The following is a 25,724-nucleotide window of genomic DNA, read 5'->3' on the forward strand; positions in this document are numbered from 1 at the left end:
ATCTTCCTAAGTCTCATGGTTAATGGATAAACTATAAGACTTAAGTATCATCGTAAGCTCGTCTAAACGGATCTCTGCAGTCTTAGAAAGGATTTTTGCTTGGATGGCATGCTAACATGAACAAGCATGCGTACGTCACATCTCTGCACCATAAATAATCACTGAACAATGAACATTATCCTACCACCAAGAAAAACAAAGTACCCCTTTCTCTGCTGAGGACGGCACTCTTTTGAGTCACTGGTGCATACCTGCCCTCCCTCTTCTTCTCCTACCTCTCGCGCTCTTCTCTCATTCTCGATTCTTCTTCGGATGGAATTGCCAGTATTCCATCGTCGTCGACTGGGATATGAAACCTTGGTGACAACCTAACAGATATTAGGCATAATCAGCCACATGCCGGCTGAATCGTATTCCTAGCTGGTAATTCACGCCCTGAAGGCCAGAACCTGTCAGCTTCTCTCCAAACGAACTAATCCTTCTGATAGGTGATAATCATGTTTACATATTGCCATCTGCTGCAATATTAACTTAGGGCCTGTTTGGTTGGTGACCCTAAATTTGTGTGTGGGTGGGTGTATGTCTCTGTGTGTGTCTTTGTGTTTGTGTGTGTGTGGGTGTATGCGTTGTTTTTACTGAGTTGCATTGAGAGATAACTGATTGGAGTACTGCATGATGTTTTGTTTTGGGGTACTGCATGATGGTCTTGTGGCTTATGGGCTGTAATTTTTTTGTCAGCTATATATGTAAGAAGATTGGTAAATCTCTGCTTCTCTTCTCTGACCAGTTATTGATGTGTGAGGGAGCAATACAAGGTGTAGTTGAGTTGATTTTTTTAAGCTGTATTTTTCAGACTTTTAATGGTGAATTTAGTTGAGTTGTTTTTATTTTTTAGCTGTAATGTCCTGAGTTGTAATGGTGAATTTAGTTTTTCAGGTAAACTATATGTTGGTCTTGAAGTTGATTTCTGGAGCTGTGGCGTTATTCTTTATGCTCCTCTTTCTAGCACTCTCCCATCTGATGAGAATACTCCAAGCCTTTTTTAACAAAATTATGGTGAGCTATAATCTCAGTGATTTACCTGGAAAATGGATTCCTTTATCTTTTATTTTTAATATGCTCAGTAAATTCTTATATCTATTTTGTAGGGTGATGGTAGCATTCTCGAAGGTGGGGGAAATTCAGAGGAGCAGGAATTCCAGACGACACTGTCTTACCTGGTTGAGCTGGAGCCCAAGCTCTGGGTTCCATTGAGACTACTGGAAGAAAGGATATGTGGTGAGATCAAGAACAACCTTGTTTGCATCAGAGAACAAGCACAGAGGATCCAGAGATTACAGCATGTGGTAACTTTCTCAGCCGCTATGTAGTATACTATTACAGCATCCAGAAGGCATCCAATTTCTTAACCGTGTCCATGTAACAGCAACATGTCCTTGGCATAGAACATTCATTGTATATATATCTAAGCAATCGTGCATTTGGAATTGTATGTTCTCTCTGCACTTTGCACTAATTGTTGTCATAGAGTAGCGTGCCTTGTTTTTTAATGTTTCCAAGTAGTTCCTATGCAGTGCTGAAGTTTGGTTTGCATATTTTCAGTGATATAGATAGTGCCTTTGTGAAGGTTTTTGTGACAAGTCGGTTGATTGATTGGCAATGGTGGCCTCGATGCCTAATGAGAGGTTGGTACATTGAGGTGTATGGTTTGGTCTGGTCTGGCAGATGAATGGGACCTTGCCTGATGGGTGGCCATGTTACTAACTTACTACTTTTACTATTACTCCCACAGGGAGGAGGATTTCAGGTAAAATGAAGGTGATGCTGGTACAAACATGTACTCTTCCTAGTCATTTGTCACCTTCAGCGAGGGACTTGATTTTCCCAAGTGCTGCTTGTTGATCCAATGAAAAATATTACATTTGTGTGTGTATGTGTGCTTACTTGTACATGTCCAATAACTGAAACTCAACTCTGAACACAATGTGTGCTGCAGTACGGAGCCATGCCCAGAAGTACTTCCTCAAGGTCCAGAAGCTCGGCTGGCCGCCGGCCTGCCGCTGATGTACTCGAGGCGCCACTTGGCCATGCAGCAGCAGCAAAGCACGGTGGCCAGTAGCAGCGCGGCCGACATGCCATTGATGCACGGCCGGCAACCTGCGCCCGCGCCGGTTGCCATGGCAGGTCTGTCCGAGTCCGACACCGTCGCTCACGGTTCCATCGGCTGGAACAGCCAGCAGCGGTGAGTACCTTTTTTTACCTTGTCCAGTCTGCTTTTTTCACAATGGTGAATGGTGTTTCTCATGTTGCTTGTGCTTCTGAACATTTTTCAGAGATGCAAAGGCTTGGACTGGGCAGGCCCTTCCGCTTCACGGACAGCAGCACGAGTGAACACCAACGCACAGAGTGGCAGCCGGTTCACTGGGGCGCCCAGCCTGAGCAATGCCAGCATATTTGGTGTTGTAGACCCGTCAACACAATGAGCAGTGTTAGCTGTTCATTTATCAAAAAATTGACAGATTTGGTGTTGTAGACCCGTTAACATATTTGACAGATTTTTTTATGTAGTTATCTGTCAGTTTTTGTAACACTGTGATTGGTCAAAAAAGTGACAGATTTGGGCAGCTGAGATCTGTGAACAGATATGTAGACAGTCCCTTCGTTATATTATACAGCAGAGAATTTTGACAGATGCTTCATGCTACATATGGCTCTTACCAAGCATCAATATCCTAGTTAGAAGAAACCCTCCATTCCTACTTGGCAGTGAGGAGTTAGCACATTCACTATGTACTATACTACCACATCAGTGTTCTGCTATATTCTAGTACCTCATCAGTGTTCACTATGTACTACTACCACATCAGTGTTCCGCTATGCTCTAGTACCTCATCAGTGTTCCATGTGCGCGGCATCGGATTTGCAGATGAACTCAAACAGACGAAAGTATGGTTAGTAATTTAATATCAACTGCTACATATATGTAAGATTGCCAGCGTTAGTAGCCAGCTCACTTCTTCATGTTCCTCCACTTACCCTCAAATCAGATGGCAGGCACTTCCTGTAAAACACATCACTGCCATATGCGCATCATTTTGTGGAGTGAATTTCGCCATCGTTTCCTGGATCATCACAGTGAAGCGATGGAAAAATTCGCGCAGGCTTGGTGCTTTCTTCTTCACGGTAGAGCTTCCTTGGTTGCCTCGAGCCGTGCTGGGCGAAGGGCGGAGGCTGGAGAGACTAGGGCCGCTTGGACGAATTTGGAGCAACCTGGAGGAATTTTTGACATCGTGAACAGTAAAACTCATCCGGGAACAGTGAATTCCGGAGGAATTTCCAACCAGCCGAACGCCCCCTAGAACGGAGCGAGGGGCAGGCACGCACGACGTCGGTCTCCTCGAGCCGTGCTGCCCGAGCGGGGCTAGGCGAACGACGGAGACTGGACCTGAGCGAGCGAGGGGCACGGCGTCGGCCTCCTCGAGTCGGGACTTGAGCCAGCGAGGGTCACAGGACTCACAGCACACACGAGAAGCCGAGAAGGGGTCTTCGTTGCTTGTTGGGTGCCGGGCTACCGGCGGCTGAGACGGGGAGGAGAAATTGAACCGAGGGTTCTAGGGAACACAAACGGATTATATATACATATATACGATGATTGCTCAGGCTGACCAAAATACTTGTGTTGGGCTTTTTGAGCCTAATATTTCGCATGGGTACTTAAATAATCGTGTTCCCCAACGGGTAACGGAGCCGAAGTACTTTGTGTTGGGCTCCCGCTCCGGCTTCGGCGAGCGCGGCCTCTGCCCCTATCCGGCCGGCGCCCGACAGCCGCCGCGTTCTAGTTTGGACTGGCAGCGGCGGCGCGGAGCAGAGCGGCTCGGGGAAGAACTTTCCAAAAATCCAAAAGCAAGAAAAAAATTGAAAACGCACAATCCAAATTTCCAATCAACTAGCCAAAGCTGCGCTGCACCAATCTTACAAATCAAAGGCACGATGGAGTCACCCGTATCAGCTGCCCAGGCATCCACCCTCGGGCCCCTCAATAGCTGCGCCTCAGCGCTTGACTCCACTGGCTGCGGCAGCAATGGCGCCTTCGGACCACAAGACGCCCTCCGCGAAGCACTGCAGCTGTGTTTTGAAGGAACAATTTGAAATGTTCCTTCAAAGTACAACGGATGAGTTGCTTTTTCAAAGGTGCAATGTTTTTTATTAGTAGGATCTATCTGAAAAAGATAATCTTAACTCTAAGATTACATGAGATTTGGGACAAGATTTGAACTACCAGATTACATGCTTTCATGGACTGAGGGAGTATTTGAGTTGTGTGACATATTTAAGAAAAAATATAATACCACTGTTTAGTTAATAGATTAAATAGTTTAAGTTTGTTATATCTTTTCGGGTAACGCAGGGGTATTATTTTGTATGATAGCTAAAGCACAACAATGTAGTGGAAAACATTAATGTGACACATAGTTGCGGATGGAAGAGAAACACAGTCATAGTAATCAACGATGCAAGGTGGTGAGGTGATCATTTGATTTGAATCAAGTCTATATACTACTCTCTCCGTCCTAAAAAAAAAAGTAATCCTAGAGTTTAAATCTTGTACCACAGAGAATGAAATCCTATGTTTTGATCACCCTTTTTAAGTAGGACCCATCCAACAAAACATAACGGAAAAAGAACCACCGCATGGCTCATGACATTATATAATATAAAATATTTTGAACTCGTGAAGAACTTTCCATGGAACTCTCTAGAATACCAAGGGATGAAATAATATATCGCAGAAGTACATGCGTAATTACATCTCCGCTAATCTAGCCTCGAAACTTGAGATTTCCATTCTTTTTGGAGCGGATGGAGTATTGTTTTTTCTGCTGTCGTAAGGCACGGATATCTTTGCTAGTATATATATAATATAATAATATAACTTCCCTATCTCTCTTGACTGGATGGATAAAAAAAATATATGAACGGTGAGGTGAATGACTGTGCGAGAGTACAATTGGTGCCACGAACGTAACGGAATGGAACCAAACCAAACCAAACCAAACCAAACCGTTTGTTTGGAAACGAATCTGAGCGAACTTCCCCCGTCCGCCTCGTCATCGTCTCGACTCTCTCGTCTCCCCGTTTTCTCCCCCAACTCGTCATTAACTCCTAAAAACCTCGCGAGAAGAGACGAGAGAGCACTTACTGCCTGTTCGCCGATTTGGCCCCAAATCTGCTGGGGGGCAAGCCGATCGAAGCGTCATCGGCGGCTGCGGCAATGGCGGGGCTGTCGCTGCGGTGCGGCGACTGCGGCGCGCAGCTGCGGAGCGTGGAGGAGGCGCAGGCGCACGCCGAGGCCACCAACCACGCCAACTTCGTCGAGTCCACCGAGGCCGTCCTCAACCTTGTCTGCTCCGACTGCGGCAAGCCATGCCGCTCCCAGACCGTAAGATCCCACCCACCACCCTTCCCCTCTCTTGCTCTCCCCGAATTCCCCGTCGGATTTTGGTGCCTCGTCCCTCGTAGATTCAATCCGGTGCGCGTGGCGGGACTCTCGGTTCGATTCCGATCGCGTATGGGCTCGATGATGCTTACTGACTCCGCGGGCTGTGCGCAGGAGGTGGACCTGCACACCAAGCGCACGGGCCACACGGAGTTCGCGGACAAGACCGCGGAGGCGGCCAAACCCATCGATCTCGAGGCGCCGCTTAAGCCGGCCTCCGAGGATGCCATGGACGTCGATGCGTCGGCCTCGGCGAGCGGGGAGCCACAAGGTTTGGTTGTTGTTTCCATTGTCTCAGCCTCATGAGCGTTGATGCCGTTACTTACTGACTAATTTATTGTGCTGTATTATGGTTGTGGCAGAGATGGTTGTCCCGGAAGTGAACAAGGAGATACTCACGGACCTTGAGGGCATGGGTTTCTCGACAGCACGCGCCACTAGGGCGCTTCACTTCTCTGGTATTTGACTGAAACCAGAAGAAAGTCCACTTGCGATTTTGTGGCCTTGGTCTGAAAATTTTCTTCATTATATATAAGAAGCGTGGATAAGTGTACAATTGATGATGCCTTATTTTGTTTACTGGATTTTGATATTCTCCCTAGTTGATCCTTTGCAAAGTTAAAAAAGTGGTTTTGCCTTCTTTAGGAACACATGCTGTCAAGAGAATAAACTTGCATCTAACCAATGATAATGTCCTTTAGAGAAGATTTAGGATGAAACCGCGGTAGTCTAAGGATCTGCTTAGGCTATTTACCTTGTATGATAGTCAGCATTTTTCACTCTTGGAAGCATAAATAATATGTCCGTTAAGAATATCTAACATATTCTTTCTCCAACTTGGATTTATAAGGTTCTGTAGCAAACTGCCATGCTAGACTTCAAGGAGAGTACAATGCATGAATAGTTGATTTTTTATGCCACTAAGATACTTTAGACATGCTACTTGTAAGTCAAGACTTTAGATGTCTGACTTAAAGTTCTATCGGGACTTAAACTTCGATTTATAAGTATATGCTTCACAATGGAATTATCTTCCAGGATGAATTCCATTCATTTCCACTCATTACTGCTTTTGCAAGCCCAAATTGATCTGCTATGATTGTAATTGGATACATGCATGAATGCTTATGGACTGAATTTGTAATATGACTGAACAAAAGAAATGCATGGATGCTGATATGTCTGCTATGCTTTTGAGAACTTGTGTTAAGGTTGATTCATATTCTTAACTAGTATCTCTTGTTGATTATAGTGAATAAAGAAATTACTTCAGCGTCTGAATATGCCAATGTGTTGCCGACTATTTGGTGCTTCTATTGATATTACCTCATCTAATTGTAACACAAAACCACAATGAAAATTGGTCCTTTGGTGACCCATTTGCTTTTACTATAGGTAATAGCACCATTGAAGGTGCTATTAACTGGCTTTCTGAGCACCAGGAGGACACAGATATTGATGAGATGCCTCTGGTATGATGATATTCTTCTTTCATTTGATTTTCAGAGTTTAGTGGTTTGTTCCTTCGATACTCTGGCGGTGCTTATCTGATCCCCTATTTAAAAAGTAGGACGGTCTTGAATTTTGATATAATAATATATGTCTCGCTAGTAACTGGCTTCATAAAAGAACTTGTTTCAACAACCTTTTTAAGTTTTCATTGTAGTTCCTGTGCCTATCACAATTTTTAATCTTTGTGTTATATTCTTCAAATCTCTGCAAGCAACTATTTTGATCCATATTGAGGATATTGTGTATATTTAAAATCCGGCATATTTATTGTGCTTCACATGTTCCAACTGCGTCATTTTTAATGTTTTTCACATGTTCCAAGAAATGACAACATATGATCATATCACATTTCTTTTTTTTTTAAATATTCAGTTGGAAGCTAACTTGAAGTACATATTGTTGGTTTGAACTAGGCAACTAGTTTATGCCACATTGCATTGCCAAAGTTTGGCCATTTATACTTTGCTTCCACATGCATGATTTGGATGAACATTGACAATGCAAGTATTCCACTGCCACTGAGCTTTCACACTAGGTTTCATGTGTTCCACAGAGCTTTGGCTAGTTATTCTCAGTGGGGCATATGTTAAATATTATTTATTTCTATGTTATACCAATACTTCATCAAAAAAATACTTCTCCAACTCGTACAAGTTACCATCTTTTATTATTTAGGTACCAGCTAATTCAAAAACGGAGGCGAACAAACCTAGCCTGACTCCTGAGGAAATGAAGATTAAAGCACAGGAGCTAAGGTGCTTTTATGAACCTTTCTTATGTATATCGTGGGCTGATGGTTAAATAGTTGCTTTAAAATGGATTGATTTGTTAATGTTGCTAGTTCTGAATTAGTTAACTAGTATTTGAATATTTTATGTGATTGGTGTGTTCCAGCTATCTGAATATCTGATACACCCTCTTGGTCTTCTGTATAGCTGTCGATCAGTAAGAAATGATTCATGTTATTTTCCTTTGAGAACATAACCAATATATTCGTGTTGATGAACAAATCATTTGTTACTTGTGTATAATGATGACATGTGATCTGCTCCAAATCAGTGGTGGTTTTGTTGCATTATTATGACCCTGCTGAAGAGTTCTTAAGTGTGCCCTTTTGTGGTGCTTGGATCATTGGATGATAAAAGACCCTGATAGAAATTACACATGGAACCCTTAAAGTTTCAGTCACAGATAATACCGGGAAAATCATATTTCCTTGAAAGCAAACTTAGCATTTTTTTAACACTAGTGTTAAAAGAAACTTCTTTTTTATGTTTGCTCCTAGTTGTAGATTTAGGAAGTCAGAATGGTTTGGGCATATAACTGTTTATTCTTTGGCGAATGTGGGATATTTTCTTTGGCATCTTATACTGAAACTTTCCCTGTCCATTTGTAGGGAGCGTGCACGTAAGAAGAAAGAGGAAGAAGAGAGAAGAATGGAAAGAGAAAGGGAGAAGGTATTTTCTCAACTCTCCTTTTTACCTTACTGCTACTTGGGTGCCCGTCTGTTCCACTGGTTCTCTAATAAACAAATAATCAATATTATATATTTATAGATGTCAAATAAATCAGTAAGTAAACCATAACAATTTCCCTGTACATATTTGTATACACAAACCAGTGCACTGAAGCTAAAGTGTAGAACTGATCAGATATCAGAGGGATTATTGTTTATAGACTAACCTTGTAGACCATTAGGCGCTACAGATCATCTATTTATTGAGTTATTGAAATATGCTATAACCTGAACAATACAGATTGAACAATTGGACATTTTAACATTTTCCAGGAAAGAATACGTATCGGAAAAGAACTTCTTGAAGCCAAAAGAATTGAGGAACAAAATGAAAGGAAACGGTTGGTTTTCTTTCCTTCGCTGTGATTTGTTTATTTCCCTTTCTTTTGCTTCTGTTTGATTTACTGTGCTCATTCCCTGTTGATTAACTTCTTTTCCACCATTTGAAGCATGATAGAACTGCGAAGACTTGAGAAAGAGGAGGAGAAAAGAGCTAGAGAAAAAATCCGCCAGAAATTAGAAGAAGATAAGGTTTCTAGTTTTTCTCCACTTCATCATCAAGAATATTTCTTGCTTTGTCATCCAATTTTTGATCGATGTAGAAAATACTAGTAATTGGGCCTTAAAATGTTTTCTTGGGTTCTCAGGCTGAAAGGAGAAGGAAACTAGGATTGCCACCAGAAGACCCAGCGGCTGCCAAACCAAGTGCACCACCTCCTGTTGAAGAGAAGAAGGTATTTTCTTTTAAATCTGGATTCCCCATTACTAAGATGGCTATAGTTTCCATTTTGTTCCATTTTTAAGCTCACGGTTTGCCTGACCTATTGGACTGATGAGATGAAAATTGTTAAGAGTATTATACTTCGTAGGAGAACATATTTCATCTACTAGTCTGCTAGGTTAATCTTAGTTCATTTCTTGTTTTTTTATTTAACTCACTGCGGTATATGAATATGCAGAGTGCATTACCTGTCAGGCCAGCTACAAAGGCCGAGAGGATGAGGGATTGCCTAAGAAATCTTAAGCAACAGAACAAGGTACAATGTGTAGTTGGTCCCTTGAGATCCGCTTATTCCTTTTTTTCTTTTAACACATTTGCATTGGAAATCCATGCATTTGCTGTCATCTTTTGATTACTTAATAGAGCAGCTGCAACTGGGCACATATACTTTCAAAAAAAAAAAAAAACTGGGCACATATACTTTTTCATTAGGTGTATGTATAAATATGACTGCAGATGTGAAAACTAGACATGCTATTTTTTAAGGTTGAACTAATAAGTTGCACTGACAAGTGTAGGTCCGTTGTGCCTTTAACTGTAAGTAGGCAACCAGATTGTAAACCTGTGCTAGATGATCAAATTAGTCTTCCAGACATGGTGCTTATATATAAGAAAAAATGTAACAAGACTGTAGGTGTGATGCTGCACATGATCTAGTACATATAGGATGGACTGCACAGTTTCTCAAATACTAAAGAGGACTTCAGCTGTAAAATGTGAAGAGAATTAGGCTTGACAGACTTGGAATTGTTTAATTGTAGTTCTTCGCTCTTTATCTTGATGCTTAATATGAACTTCCAAGCATAACATTATGAAAAACTGTAGGGGCCAATTTCATGATCAACCATTGACATTGAACTTTATGTAACCACACGCCCATTTTTGTGACAGGATGATGATGCCAAAGTGAAGAGGGCATTTCAAACACTCCTTACTTACGTTGGAAACGTTGCTAAAAATCCTGATGAGGAGAAATTTAGAAAGATCAGGCTGACGAATGCAACATTTCAGGTAAAAATAAATCTTGAAATTTGGGAGAGTGCTTGACCTTGTTAAAGAATAATAATGAGATCGATAACATGCTTTTTTATTCACCCCACCTTGCAGGAGAGGGTTGGAAATCTGCATGGGGGCATGGAGTTCCTGGAGCTCTGCGGATTTGAGAAACTTGAAGGCAACGAGTTTTTGTTTCTGGCAAGGGAAAAAGTCGACAAGGCTATCCTGAACACAGCTGGAGCCGAGCTGAATTCTGCCATCACCAATCCTTTCTTCGGAGTCCTTTGAGTCGTAAAAAAACTAGTACAATGTATACTCAAACCGCCTGGTTTCTTCTTTGCTTGACGTCAATTGTGTCTACTTGGCGCCAACTGTAGATTTCAAGTCTGGTCAGTCAGATTTCATGAATTATCAGATCGAGTTCACATACTACTTCCGTACATCATTGAGGCAATCTTTTGAAGCAACTGCTGTGCATACGTTTTTATATACTGGCGACTGGGATCTTTCAGATTTCATCGTTTCGCTGACCTCCATGCATTCTACGATGCTTTATAGCACCAAAAAAAGTGCAGATGTACTCTGATGTATGCATTTTACAACGACTTCACTTTAACGATCACCAGATCATCTTTAATTGTAGATTATATGTATCATTTGATGAAGTCGGCAAATCCCAGTCATCATCATCCTTAAATTCAGAGCTGGACCTGGCGGCCGTGAATCCAGCTGAATGGCGCGAAGTCCGGGTCCTTGGCCTTGGCGTGCGCCCTCTCCTCCAGCCTTCTGAAGCGGGGCCCCAGCTCGCAGACGAACTCCTACGCGCAGCGGCCGTCCCCGGACAGCCCCGTGAGGTCCTGGACGCCCCAGCGGCGGACCAGGAACTCGAGGATGTCGGCGTAGTCCCTGGCCGTGTAGACCCCGAGGCGCTGCGCGACGGCGCTGAATCGCGCGAACAGCGCGTCGTCCTGGCCGTCGTACATGAGGTGCGCGGGCATGGCCACCTTCTTCCTCATGGTGTCCGCGAAGGCGCGCACCGTGTAGTCCGGGTCCACCTCGAACAGCTTGCCGACGATCCGCTCGTACGCCGACTCGTGGCGCTTCTCGTCGGCGGCGATGGTGCCGCAGATCTGCTCGCGACCTCGCGTAGAGGCGCGAACGGCTTCCTGCTCGGAGCTCTCACCCTCCATTCATCATCGCAAGATTAGTAAACTAAACAGCGGCCGGCACAAAAGGAAATTGAATTGAGACATGGGAACCCTCGTTAATCTATCTCTAGCTAGGAGTCGCATTTCTGAATCACTGAAAATTTGGAGCCATCAGACCTGTAACAAATAACAATCATCTAACACGTCTCTAAGAACCCATCTCTCACACAAATTCCTACTACGCTCCTACTTGTTTTGTTCGTTCTTCTTCTTCTTCATTGAGATGATTTGGATAGGTGTTTTTTTTATTGATTACTATTTGGTGTGGCTGATGAGTGATGAGTATATTACTCTCCAGGTGGCTGGTGCTTTTTAGGGTGCTGCTGGTAAGTACTGTAAGCATCACATTCACACCTACGGCGTGAACAAACTGAGTGTACACCAATAAACAGACAGGCTATACTAGTATCCAATACCAAATAAATCAGGTGCTCAAAATACTTCCTGATCCTGTCACAAATACTGAATCTGTCTAGAAATGCCTTAATTATATGTCAAACAAACATTTTTATGTTTGACTATGAGTACCGTACCTAAAATATTACTCTGCAGCTTGACAACACAAAACACGGGGGAGAACGAAGAAATTGAAATCCCTGGCAAGAACATGATTCAGAGCAGGAGAAGGCAGAGCTCACTGGGCTGCGGAAGCCATGGCCACCACCGAGGAGAAGGCTCTCCTCCTGCTCACTGGGCAAGGAGGTGTCGCCGCTGCCGGGCAACCGAAGGCGCCGCAGGAAGGGAACGCCGCCGCCACCGCCACCATCGGAGACATGGCCGCCGCCACCTTTAATCTCCGCGATGCTCTAGCTAGCTGGCTACAGTACAGGTGAGACTGAGGCTAGGCTCTCGGCGAACAATGAGCGATCGGCAATTCAATTCCAATGCGGTCCTAGCTAGCCAACTAGCCGGGCAGTATAAGCGTGGCGCGTGTCTGCAGGTGCTTGCGAAGCTCAAACTGGTCACCATCGCATGAAGAATGCATGATGCATGCTGTCGTGTCCGGTACCCTTCTGTCCGGCTCCGGGGGGAAAGAACGAACAAAAGGATTTGTTAACTTGCTTCTGTTTACATCCACACCCATATATACCGTCGTTCCTATACTGGACACCGAAAGCGTCTAAATCTTGCATAAATACATCAGCGAGCTAGTACGCTCTTGGAGAAGATTCAGGGTGAAACAGCAACTGTCTAAGAATCTGACTTACATTACACGTATCTCGAATTTATATATATTGTCTATTATATGGTACTCTAAGTGCAGATTCGAAATATATAAATATACAGTACCATATCGTCTCACGTCTTTGACAGCGAGGCGCCAGTGGTGCCAGCTCAGTTCTTCGGAGGTGTGTGTTATAGAAGTGAGTGTGCGTGCGTGTTGTAGCCGTTTGTGTTGTATCGTATAATTCTTAAAAAAAAAACATCATCTCGCTGCTTGGCTATTGCTTGAAACGAGACGACTTACGGTACAACCCAACTGTACGGAATAAAACCAGCATTCTGAAGACCGGATTTGTGAGTTGATCTAGACATCACTTGTAGATTCTTGATGAAATCTTGAGTCTAGATACCACTTGAAACAAACAACTAGATATCCATTTGCATTGTTGTCTTGTGCTTGTACTCTTATCACTATCATGAGCTTCTATGGTTACTTGAACTAAATTGATTTGCCTAAGCTTTCAAGTCCGGTTTGAACCAATGACAAGCTTCTTCACACCTCTTGCAAGGGTTATCTTGCCAATGTTGTACTTGTCACTTGTTAGCAATCCAAATTAGATCAAGTACTTGGGTCACTAGCTCATGAACAAATTCATATACTAACCACTAGATCAAGTAATATTCAAGCAATAGTGGTAGGTTATGAATTTAAACATTTCATTTGTTATGCATGATCCTATGAAGCATGTACTATATGCACTAACCGCATACTAGTAAGGGATGAAATGATCATGCACATTACAATGATACCTTTGCTATGTTGGAGTAGAGGATAGTCACATAGATTCCAATTCATCTACCCCAATAGCAATGTGAAGTCCAATTATAAGCTTGGTGAAGACCAATAGACACCATTTTGAATTCCAATCTTCACCCATATGAATGAATACCACTTATGAATCAAGTGCACTTTCTTGTTGTGGTGGCCTTGCTTCATCTTTTGATCTTTGCTTGCATGAGAGAACTATTTGGAATACCACTTGAAATATCATGACTAGCTTTCTTTTGGGTTGCTTGCTTTTCTTGATCAACCCTTTTGATTGCTTCAACTAAGCATCTCAAATGTCCTCTGGATCACCACTCTCCCTGTTAGCCTTCAAGTACCACACTTGGTTTACCTACACATAGCGGGCAAGCCCCTACACTAGGGAGAAGTGACCTCTTTCAAAGAACCATTCTTAATACTCCACTTGAAATAGCTTGATTGATTGATCCAAGTGATGGACTTAACTTGATGAGTTAACCTTGATCCTTCTTTAACGTCCTTTTCTTTCATACCAAATGATCTCTAATATATCTAGAACTTAAACTTTATCTTCAACTTGAGTTTGATCTTGATCTTCATCTTGAGTACCAAAAGTGTGCAAAGTACACTCCACAATCAAATGGACCTTGTACTCTTTGCTTGTCATGCTTCTAGATCATCTCAAAACCAAACTTAGGTACCTCAATCACTTGTAAACATGTTTCCAACTTGAGGACCTTTCAATCAAAGTGACTCTAGATCAATCCAACATTTGTCACTTTTCTGGCAGATTCTGTACCCTTCCAAAGAAATAAGCATATTTCCCAAAGTACAAATTCAAATACTCACGAAATTTGGTGGAGGTGTGCATTACTAAGTTATATAGCAGCTGTAAAAATTTTGAAGATTCATTTGACTTCTAGATTGCTACCCAGACTTTCAATTCTTCCACCACTGCTACATGCTGAAACTGCGCACTATAGCTGACAAGAACACTCCAAAACCGAAGCATTTCTTATCCAATTTTCATGAAATTTCTACAGCATCTCATACCATAAGTCTAGAGCATGTACACCTAATTTTTCATGTCCAATTCCAATAAGTTTTGGTTTACTCAAACATGGCTAAGATTCACAGCTCACTCAGATTTTCAATATAGGACTAGATTTCAATCACTTGAGCTATACTTCATCAATATGAATCCAAACTTGAAACTAACTCGTTTGAATACTTTCACAAGACTATAAATCCATTCAATCCACTTACTAAATGTCATCTTATGAACTTATCCAACACAAATCAATTCCAAACTTGACTACTAATCAACTTATCCATTCAATCATCTCATCAACAAGCAACATTACATATTTATCCAATTCAATCAACTCATATGCACCCAAATGAAATGATCAACAAGAGATATACCTTGGCTTAGCTCATGATTCATCCAACTAGCAAGCTTCAACTCAATTATTTGCCAAGTCATCAAATATATCCAATGAATTACCAACAACTTGAATTATAGCACTGTATGTTGATTAGCACTTTGGACTTCACTCAATTTTTCACTTGGCATTGGGTTTGGATGTGCACTAGGCTTCATATCTTGACTCAACATATGAATCAATATAAATCAATTGAATAAGTCTCCAATGCCGATGGTACCTACAAACTATCATCTACTTTTTGATGGTCCCCAAATAATTTTGGCTCCTTCTCAAGTTAGGAGCAACATACTTAGCATAGCCTTAGTATGAATAGTGGGATGTTTTGCAATAGCAACCATAGAGGTACCATACCACTCCTTCCTAAGCATAAATCATCATCAATTAAATATGCTTAGAAGTGTTACCTAGGGACATGAATGTGCCATGTGTCCTCTTTCCTCGAGCATGAGTAGCACTTTCTCTTTGATTGAGCCTTCTCTTCTCTTGCTCATATGGTGCTTCTCATTGCCTTGCCTCTCATGAATTGCTTTGAGCCTTCTTCTCAAGCTTGGTAGGACACTTAGAGGCAAAGTGTCATGACTTCCACACTTGAAGCACTTGATGTGAGCATAATCTTTCTTCTTCATCTTCATTCTTGCTCATCATCTTGGCATCTTGAGTTTGCATTGGATGCCTTGCCTTTCCCCCCTTCTTGTTTTCTTCTTCTTTATCATCAAATCACCACCATCTTCATGGTTGATCTTGATTTGCTCTTGGGGTGTCTTCTCTTGCTCAACTTGTGGCTTTGGTTGAGGCTCTTTAGTTGCTTCACCAATTGCTTGGTTGGGCACATTGAGGTAAGGTGACCCCAAGTGCGGCACTTGAAGCACTTCACATGCCTTAGCCTCTCTTCTTCTTTCTTCAACTTGAGCTTTTCTTCATTGGGCAACCATTTGCAAATGTCCCACTTCATGGCACTTGAAGCACATGAAATGAGAGAGCTTCTCTTGTGTTCTTGCTTCTTCATCTCTCTTTCATATCTTCTCTTGCCCCATCTTTTCCCTTGATCTTGCTCTTGTTGAAGCCAATGCCACTTATGTCATTGCGGCTTTCTTGATGATTGACTTTGCTAGTCTTGAAGCCGACTCCCTCTTGTCACCAAAGTTTCTTTGAGTCTTCAACATATGCTCAAGGTGACTTGAGAGTTGTAGCACCTCTCTAACTTGTTGCTCAATTTCTTCACTTCATTTTTTAGCTCATGTTCTCCTTCAAAAGGTTAGTCTCACAAGACATAGAAGTAGAACAAGCATCTATATGTGAAGAACATGGCATTATCTAATAATTCATCACAAGAGGTGGATACATGCTTCTTGCCTACATCACAAGGGTTAGCAACAATATGTGATTGATCAATTGACCCATGTGATGAAGCTCTCACTAGTTTTAGTTTTTCCATTGGAAATCTCCTTAGTGAGAAAAGCATGGTCTTGTACCAAGTTATCATGAGCAACACTAAGTTCCTCATGAGCCAATTTTAGCTCCTCATGTGAACAAGTAGTAACATAAAGTAGATGCTTTTGTTGTTCACATGTGTTCTTTAGAAAAGAGTTTTCAATTTTTCAATTTCTCGGTTTTAGCCATCTCTTTTTCTAAAGCTTTGATCATGCAACCATATCTATCTAGAAGCTCCTCATATGAATCAAGATCAATCACATTTGCATTAGATACCTTAGTGTCACCTTGTGACATGAAGCAATGTGATAGTAGTTGGAGAGCTTGAAGAAACATCACTCTCATAGCCCGAGCATGATCCATCATTATCACCATCAAGTGTGCATGAGTAGCATCATCATTGGCATCACTTGTGGCATCATCATCAATCTTGTCAAGTGATCTTGTGATATGATCATCTATCATCATCACTTGACCATGAGGTGGAGCAATCTTTCCATCAATCACCGAATTGTGGTCATGCTCAACACACTCATGCGCCTCCTTCTTGGGCTCATCATCATCATCGGAGACCGTCCCATACTTTCTCATTGAGATAACTCCAAATCTCACGGGCGGTCTTCATGTCAATGATCTCTCCAAATAGCAATCATGCAAAGATCTATACATGATGTTAGTAGCTTGGATGTCGAGATCTAGGCATTTCTCTTGTGCTTGAGTTAGATTATCTTCATCCAACACATGAGAAAGCCTACATCTACCATCCACCACATTTGAGGGCAAATAAACTTAAAATTGCATATCATCTCAATTTTTCTCATCGTGTAAAGTGTGTGCCATCAAAAATATGTGGACAATCAACATCTAGCCCATAAGCCAGCCATCCTCTCAGGTCGGTGAAGACCACAATGAGAGACCTAGCTCTGATACCACTTGTGAGGTCGAGATGGCGGACTAGAGGGGGGTGAATAGTCCTTTCTAAAATTAATCGCATCGGCTAACCGAAACAAGTGCGAATTAAAACTATCGGTCTAGCCAAGACTACAACCCCTCTATCTATGTTCTCTAGCACCTTCCAAAGATACTATTAAGCAACAAAGGTGTCGGGCTAGCTAGAGCTCACCTAACCAATTCTAGAAGCAAGGTCACACAAACCTATGCCACTAGTACTTTAGCAACAAGGGAGCTCCTACACAAGCTAGTAAGCAAAAGCACAAAGCCACCTAAGCTCACTAGCAATGCTCAATAACAAGGCAACCAATGCCTAAATTAGAGAGCGCAAATACTTAGCTACACAAACTAAGTAATGTGACTAACAAAGTTATACAAACCAAATTAGCCACGCAAGGGAGCTACTTCTATGCTACACAAGCAAGAAGGTAACTAGGTAAGCTTACACAAGCTAACTAATCACAAGAGCAACTACACAAGCACAATGTATGAAAAGTAATACAAGCTTGTGTAACGAGGATGCTAAACCTAACAGGGAAGAACAAGGTTTTGACACGGTGATTTTCTTCCCTGAGGTTCACGTGCTTTGCCAACACGCTATGTTCCCTGTTGTGTCGACCGCCTACTTGGTGGTTCGGCGGCTAATGGCCATCACCCGCCAAGCCCAGCACGTCAGGCACCTGCAAGAACCTACCCCCTGAAGTGAGGGTTAGCTCAATGCCCACGCTCAACTAGAGTTGCTACTTCACGTGGCTCCAACTGGGCGCGAGCCCAACATGCCCCTCACAAGCTCTTCTCTGGAGCAACGCACTAAGCTTCTTGCGGGGCTTCGACGGAGACCACCACCAAGCCATCTAGGAGGTGGCAACCTCCTAAGAGAACAAGCACCACCGGCTTGCAACTCGATCACGCTAGTGCCACTCGATGCAACCTCACGATGCCATCGACCCTAGAATCGCTCTCTCACACAATCGGATGATCACTATCAAGCATATGTGAGATTGGAGGGCTCCCAAGCACTCTCAAGCATGGACACAAAGTCCCCGAGGTGCTCAGCCACCAGCCATGGCGAGACCACCTTCTATTTATAGCCCCAGGGCTAAACTAGCCATTACCCCTTCACTGGCAAAACTCAAGATGAGCCGGACGCTCCGGGTCTTATCGACCGGACGAGGACCTACGCATCCGGTCAACGGATCCTCGCCACATGTCACCTCCATTCAACACCTCTCATCACTTGATCTCAATGGTACAAGTGATGAATCGGACGCAGCCAATGCACAAAACTGACAGGACGCCAGCAACCCCAGTGTTACGGTCGTTTTCCAGTAAGGTACTAGTCATGACCGGACGCGTCCGGTCGGTCACGATCGGACGCAGCGTCAGCGTCTGGTCCTTCTCCAATTTTTCTGTGTTACCTACGTCAATGTACGTTAGCCTGACCGGACACACCCTGCCATCGTCCGATCACTTCCAACGCTAGCGTCTGGTCAAAGACCGACGCCTGCATGCTCTCACCCACCACTGACCGAACGCAGGACCCCAGCGTCCGGTCACCACGTGACCAGCGTTCGGTCCACTCTATGAGACCTTGTCTTTTCTGTATAGCCACATAGGGTGCTGGTGGCACCGTCGGACTGTCCGCACTTTATGGGCGGACACTCCGCCGGTGGAGTTTGAACCCTTCTCACCTCCGTTCCATCGCCGAGTTTGATCCACATTAACTCCAACTTCATCTCCTTTATAATGTGCCAACACCACCAAGTGTACACCACTATGTGTATGTGTGTTAGCATTTTCACAATCATTTTCAAAGGATTAGCCACTCAACTTGCCACGCCACTCAATCCTAGCGACTGATGCAAAGTTAGATCACTCGAGTGGCACTAGATGACCGATATGCAAATAAGTTTGCCCCTCTTGATAGTATGACCATCTATCCTAAAACCTCGGTCACAAACTTCTCTACACACCTATGACCGGTGAAATGAAATGCCTAGGTTATACCTTCTGCCTTGCAGCATTCCATTCCATCTCCTCCAATGTCTGATGCAACACATGCACCAACACAATCAACAATGATATGATCCACTTTCATATCATCACATAATCATATTGGTTCATCGATCTTGACTTCACTTGCTTTTCACCGTTGCCTTCGTCCATCGTTGCCAAGTCTTGCTTAAGCTTCACCGCCACGCGGTCCATCGCTCCAAAGCCTCTAACTTACCCTTCACGCTTGCAACTGGTCCATCAAGCCAAGTCTTGTCTTGATCTTCTCCACCTTGATCACATGACTCAATGTCATGTCTCATTTGCAATGAGCTCCTTCATCATCACATGTGTGAGCTTTGCAATATCTCTAAGCCATTTTCACCTTCATGGCATATGTTGCTCACACACATGTACATGTGGACTAATCACCTGTGTATCTCACATAAACATCAATTAGTCCACCTAGGTTGTCACTCAATTACCAAAACCACACAAGGATCTTTTCAACACGTGCCCATGCCTTCCTCGGCAAAAGGGTGCCGCCAATGACAAGATTGACGGCTGGTACCTCGACACCCAGTGCGATGCACCCACATGATAGGTCGCGCGTGAGTTCTTCTTCGCACCTAGACTCTGGCGTGAAGGGCTCCGTCAAGTTCGGTTGATGCCTCCGCCATCGAGATCACGGGCATTCGGCTTGATCATCTTCAAGGCCAGGACGGGGGAAGCACTGTCCTTCTCACCGGGGTGTACTACATCCCGACCTTGCAGACTCCATCATCAGTGTTGGGCAACTAGACGAGAACAGCTCGCAGGCGGAGATTGAGGATGGCGTGCTGCGCATCGGGATAGAGGCATCCATCTTCTCGCCAAGGTGAACTGGGGAAGCAACCACCTTTATGTGCTTCATGTATAAGTGGCCGCACCGCCTCTGCCTTGCCGCGCGCCGGGATGATGAGGCGTGGCGCGACATGAGCGTTTCGCGGCACCTTCACTTCGAAGCCCTGAAGCAGCTCGACAAGGAGATGGGTCCACGACATTCCCCCTGCGTGACCACATCGAGCAGCTCTGCGACACCTATGTGTGTGACTAAGCTAAAGCACCAGCCCTTCCCCACGGTAAGCCTCCTACCGCCGCCACCGAGCAGCTTGAGCTGGTGCACGGCGATCTCTGCGGTACCAGTGTCGGCCACCCCTAGAGGTCAGAGCTACTTCTCCTACTGCTTGTTGACGACGCCACCCGCCTATATGTGGGCCGTGCTGCTCGATTCCAAGGCGATAGCTGCGGATGCCACCTCCCAAGTGCCACCAGGTAGCCACGGAGATGGAGTGCCGGCCGCAAGCTCCGGGTGCTCCGCATGGACAGCAGCGGCGAATTCACAACAGCTAAGTTTGTGGTTGTACTGCACCGATGAGGGGATTTAGCGCCATTACTCCGTGCCCTACTCAGTGCAGCAGAACGGCGTGGTCGAGCGTCGCAATCAGACGGTGGTGGCAGCGACGCTCGCACTTCTCAAACAGAGCGGCATGCCGGCGGTCTACTAGGGAGAGGCCATGATGACCGCCGTACACCTGCTCAACCGCTCCGACCAGTGCGCTCGACAGCAAGACGCCGTATGAGGCCTGGCATGGGCGCAAGCTGGCGATCAGCTATCTGCGCATCTTTGGCTACCTCGCCTTCATCAAGGAGCTAAATCACGTCGGCAAGCTCAATGATCGTAGCTCGTCGGGGGTCTTCATCGGCTACGCAGAGGGGGCTAAGGCCTACCGCGTGCTTGACCCGGTGACATGGTGCGTGCACGTGGCACGTGACGTCATGTTCGACGAAGGACACGACTGGGCATGGGACAAGGCAGTGGATGATGGGTCGGCGACCGCGCTTCGTGACTTCACCGTCGAGTATGCGTGGGCTGGAGGTGCTGAGGAAGCACAAGGTGCATCTTCATCGACGTATGTGTCTTCATCACCAGCACTGACTTCTTCACCAACTCCGCCTCGTTTGCCATCACCAAATCGGGGGAGCTCGGTAGCCCATCGGCGCGGTGGTTCGGCAGTCCACCGGTGGCAGCTCCGACCTCTCCAGCACCATAACCGACCTCCTTGGTGTGTCCTACTCGCCCGTTGCGACAAACCAGCGCACGCAGGGCAGCCGGAGTGTCGAGTACGCTATGCCGCTGGAGGACGATGAAGACCGCCTGGACGTTACTATGATGATGAGCCTATGGATACGATGGTGACAAGCCTCGGTAACCACCCCTCCCGGTGACCAGTCTTCACTGGACCAGCCCGAGAGGCTCTTCGTCTAGCTTCATATGACGCATGCCGGTGAGCTGGCCACTTATGCTGAGGCGCAGGGTGATCCGGCGTGGCGGGCGGTGATGGAGCAAGAGCTCAAGTCCGTCGAGCAGAACCACACCTGGGAGCTGGTGCCACTGCCTGATGGCCACCGCCCTATCACCCTGAAGTGAGTGTTCAAGCTTAAGAAGGACGAGCTAGGCGCGGTGATCAAGCACAAGGCTGTGGCTGTGGCGCGTGGCTTCGTTCAGCGGAGGGGATCGACTACGACGACGCCTTTGCCCCCGTGGCGTGCATGGAGTCAGTCCATGTCCTCCTCGCGTGGCAGCTCAAAGGTGGTGGCAAGTCCACCCCATGGATGTCGAGTCCCGCCATCCTCAACGACGACCTCAAGGAGGAGATCTATGTGCGTCAGCCACCCCGGCTACGCCATCGTCGGAGAAGAGGGGAAGGTGTATCCGCCTACGCAAAGGCACTCCATGGCCTGCTTCAGGGCACCGCCGCCTGGAACGCGAAGCTCGATGCCACATTCAAGAAATATGGGCTCAAGCAGAGCACGCATGACGGCGGCAGTGTACCCGGCGGGGCAACAGACGCAATGTGTTCTACTGGTCGGCGTCTATGTCAATGACCTCATCATCACCGACGCTGAAGAGTAGAAGGTAGAGGTGTTCAAGGCGCAAATGAAGAAGGCGTCTCGCATGAGTGACCTCGGCCTCCTCTGCTTCTACCTCGGCATCGAACTGCGCAAGGACGCCACCGGGATCGCCCTCCGCCAAACCACTACGCCAAGCGCATCCTCGAGCTCGGCAGCATGACAGGCTGCAATCCGGCCCACACCCCGATGGAGGAGAAGCTCAAGCTGAGTCGGGAGAGCATGGCGAGGAGGTCGATCCAACCCATTCCGGCGGCTGATCGGGAGTTTTGCGCTACCAAAGTCCATACCCCGGCCGGATCATCGCGTTCGCCGTTAGGTACATGAGTCGGTTCATGGAGCGGCCGACGATGGAGCATCTGCAGGCCTGCCAGCGAATCCTGCGCTACATGGCAGGCACCCTCGACTACGGTCTTCACTACAAAAGGGCCCCTGACACAACGCAGTTCATCGTCTACTGCGACAACGACCTCGCCTGGCGATGTGGATACCAGCAAGAGCACAACCGAGACGATGTTCTTCCTCGGTTATTGCTTGATCAGCTGGCAGTCCCTCAAGTAGAAGGTGGTGGCCCTCTCAAGCTGTGAAACGGAGTAGTACATCGCCACCACCACTGCCGCAACACAGACGTTGTGGCTGTCAAGGATGCTGGCAGAGCTCCTTGCAAGAATGTGGATGTGGTTAAGCTGAAGGTGGATAGCAAGTCCGCTCTAGCTCTGGCCAAGAACCATGTCTTCTATGAAAGAAGCAAGCACATCCGCATCAAGTACCACTTCATCAGAGATTGCTTGGAGGACAGGAGCATCAAGGCCAGCCACATTGCCACTACTGATCAGCTAGCTGACATTCTCACTAAGTCGCTCGGGAAGTCCAAGTTTCAGGAGATTGAGGGAGAGGATTCGGCTACAGCAGATCACCACCAGTGCTCGACACAAGGCTTAGGGAGAGATTGATAGATAAGCCTAGTGCTAAAGCACTGGTATCTTACTTTTCTGCACTTTTTATTTTTCTTGACTTCTAAGTCTAGTGTTAGGAATATGCTCAGCATCCACTTTAGTGGTTAGAATATGTTGTAGCAAGTGAGAGGTCTCCTTTGCCTATAAAAGGTAAGGGAGTGTCATTGTAAAAAACAGGCCATTGCATTTCCATTCAATCCATGCGGCCAAGGGCCAAGCTGTCCTCTGATAGTTCCAGATCTGAATCTAAGATCCAATCGGGCCAACACACTGGATGCACTTGCACTTGCTTGAATTAGGTTCCAGGCATAGTTGAAGGCAGTCAGATGTCTGTCGATTTTTGGCATCTATCTTGCACCTCAATTTGAAAATTTAACTGCAAAATAACGTAATACTCGGAGCATGCAAATAAAATGTTTAGGTGATGTAGGAGCATGCAACCCACCAGTTCGAAGTATAAAATGTTGGTGTTGTCAGATTGTACAGGAACGCGTTCATGATGTAGGAGCAAGGAAAAAATTGAAATGTGATATTGGATCGCTACTAGATGCAGTCAAATGTACCGAGAGGTGGGAAACAAAACAAGAGGCTTATGTGAAAAACCTTTATTTATTCACACTTCCTACGTCTCAGTCGCCTAAGATCGAGGAGATGTTTAGGTGACGGCGCCCACGCGCTCGACCGGTGCCCGCGCCTATGGTTAGGGTTCCGGCGAGACCTCGCCGGCGTCGGGTTAGTTCAGCGCCCTCTCTCTCTCTCTCTCCAACTCTCCCTCTCTTCTTCTCCATCTCCGACGGACATAGAAGGGGGCTCGGGGGAGGGGGGGGAGGAAGGCCGACCAGGTGGTGGGGACGGCGGCAGAGCGGTTTAGGGGCCCTGGCAGCCAAGCCAAGTTGGGGCGGGGGAGCTCCATGGCCGGAGCTCGCCGCGGAAGGAGGGGGGAGGAGAAGAAGGTGGCCGCCGCGGGCGTGCTAGGGTTTTGCCGGAGCTCCATGCCGCGGGCGAAGCCCTAGCGCACCACGGCGGGGGCGAAGAGCGGGCCGGTGTGGACACCATAGCGAGAGGAGTAAGATGAACAGTGCATCACTGGAGGAAGAAGAAAAGGCATGAGCCATTGAATGGGCATCGGACGGCTCAGAATTGTCGCCCGGAAGTGATGGCGTTTTTAGGCGCATGAAGTATAGCACGTCCCTTATTTATTTTGCAAGGTACTCACTAGGAGGGACACTATCATGCGAATGTCAATAGCACTCACATCATGGCTGGAACATTCAATCCTAGCATCAAAACATTACATAGGAAATGAACGAGTAGTAATATTATAGGGTGACTCAAATTCTACCAACTTACAATCACTTTGGCAAAGGCGGAAACCGGGTTAAAGTTTCCTTGTATTGTCATCTAAGTCCAATTAATATTAATGGGATTTTTTTTGGTAATCTTCCTAAGTCTCATGGTTAATGGATAAACTATAAGACTTAAGTATCATCGTAAGCTCGTCTAAACGGATCTCTGCAGTCTTAGAAAGGATTTTTGCTTGGATGGCATGCTAACATGAACAAGCATGCGTACGTCACATCTCTGCACCATAAATAATCACTGAACAATGAACATTATCCTACCACCAAGAAAAACAAAGTACCCCTTTCTCTGCTGAGGACGGCACTCTTTTGAGTCACTGGTGCATACCTGCCCTCCCTCTTCTTCTCCTACCTCTCGCGCTCTTCTCTCATTTTCGATTCTTCTTCGGATGGAATTGCCAGTATTCCATCGTCGTCGACTGGGATATGAAACCTTGGTGACAACCTAACAGATATTAGGCATAATCAGCCACATGCCGGCTGAATCGTATTCCTAGCTGGTAATTCACGCCCTGAAGGCCAGAACCTGTCAGCTTCTCTCCAAACGAACTAATCCTTCTGATAGGTGATAATCATGTTTACATATTGCCATCTGCTGCAATATTAACTTAGGGCCTGTTTGGTTGGTGACCCTAAATTTGTGTGTGGGTGGGTGTATGTCTCTGTGTGTATCTTTGTGTTTGTGTGTGTGTGTGTATGCGTTGTTTTTACTGAGTTGCATTGAGAGATAACTGATTGGAGTACTGCATGATGTTTTGTTTTGGGGTACGGCATGATGGTCTTGTGGCTTATGGGCTGTAATTTTTTTGTCAGCTATATATGTAAGAAGATTGGTAAATCTCTGCTTCTCTTCTCTGACCAGTTATTGATGTGTGAGGGAGCAATACAAGGTGTAGTTGAGTTGATTTTTTTAAGCTGTATTTTCAGACTTTTAATGGTGAATTTAGTTGAGTTGTTTTTATTTTTTAGCTGTAATGTCCTGAGTTGTAATGGTGATTTTAGTTTTTTCAGGTAAACTATATGTTGGTCTTGAAGTTGATTTCTGGAGCTGTGGCGTTATTCTTTATGCTCCTCTTTCTAGCACTCTCCCATCTGATGAGAATACTCCAAGCCTTTTTTAACAAAATTATGGTGAGCTATAATCTCAGTGATTT

At 45.3% G+C, this 25,724-nt stretch overlaps 1 protein-coding gene and 1 pseudogene across 1 annotated transcript; one reads left to right on the top strand and one right to left on the bottom strand.

Annotated features, from left to right (window-relative positions):
• The first annotated feature begins 5,142 nt into the window (after positions 1-5,142).
• Positions 5,143-10,769, top strand: LOC136467058 (uncharacterized). The gene is made up of 12 exons (XM_066465610.1): positions 5,143-5,440; positions 5,612-5,768; positions 5,860-5,955; positions 6,893-6,969; positions 7,685-7,764; positions 8,406-8,466; positions 8,799-8,866; positions 8,975-9,056; positions 9,173-9,259; positions 9,485-9,562; positions 10,198-10,317; positions 10,414-10,769. The coding sequence occupies exons 1-12, from the start codon at positions 5,273-5,275 to the stop codon at positions 10,588-10,590; spliced, it is 1,251 nt and encodes a 416-aa protein (XP_066321707.1). The 5' UTR covers positions 5,143-5,272; the 3' UTR covers positions 10,591-10,769.
• A 133-nt stretch (positions 10,770-10,902) lies between these two features.
• On the bottom strand, positions 10,903-12,606 carry LOC136467059 (stearoyl-[acyl-carrier-protein] 9-desaturase 5, chloroplastic-like; annotated as a pseudogene).
• Positions 12,607-25,724: the final 13,118 nt, after the last annotated feature.

This window comes from Miscanthus floridulus, chromosome 7 (genome assembly GCF_019320115.1).
Source record: "Miscanthus floridulus cultivar M001 chromosome 7, ASM1932011v1, whole genome shotgun sequence".
Taxonomy (NCBI): domain Eukaryota; kingdom Viridiplantae; phylum Streptophyta; class Magnoliopsida; order Poales; family Poaceae; genus Miscanthus; species Miscanthus floridulus.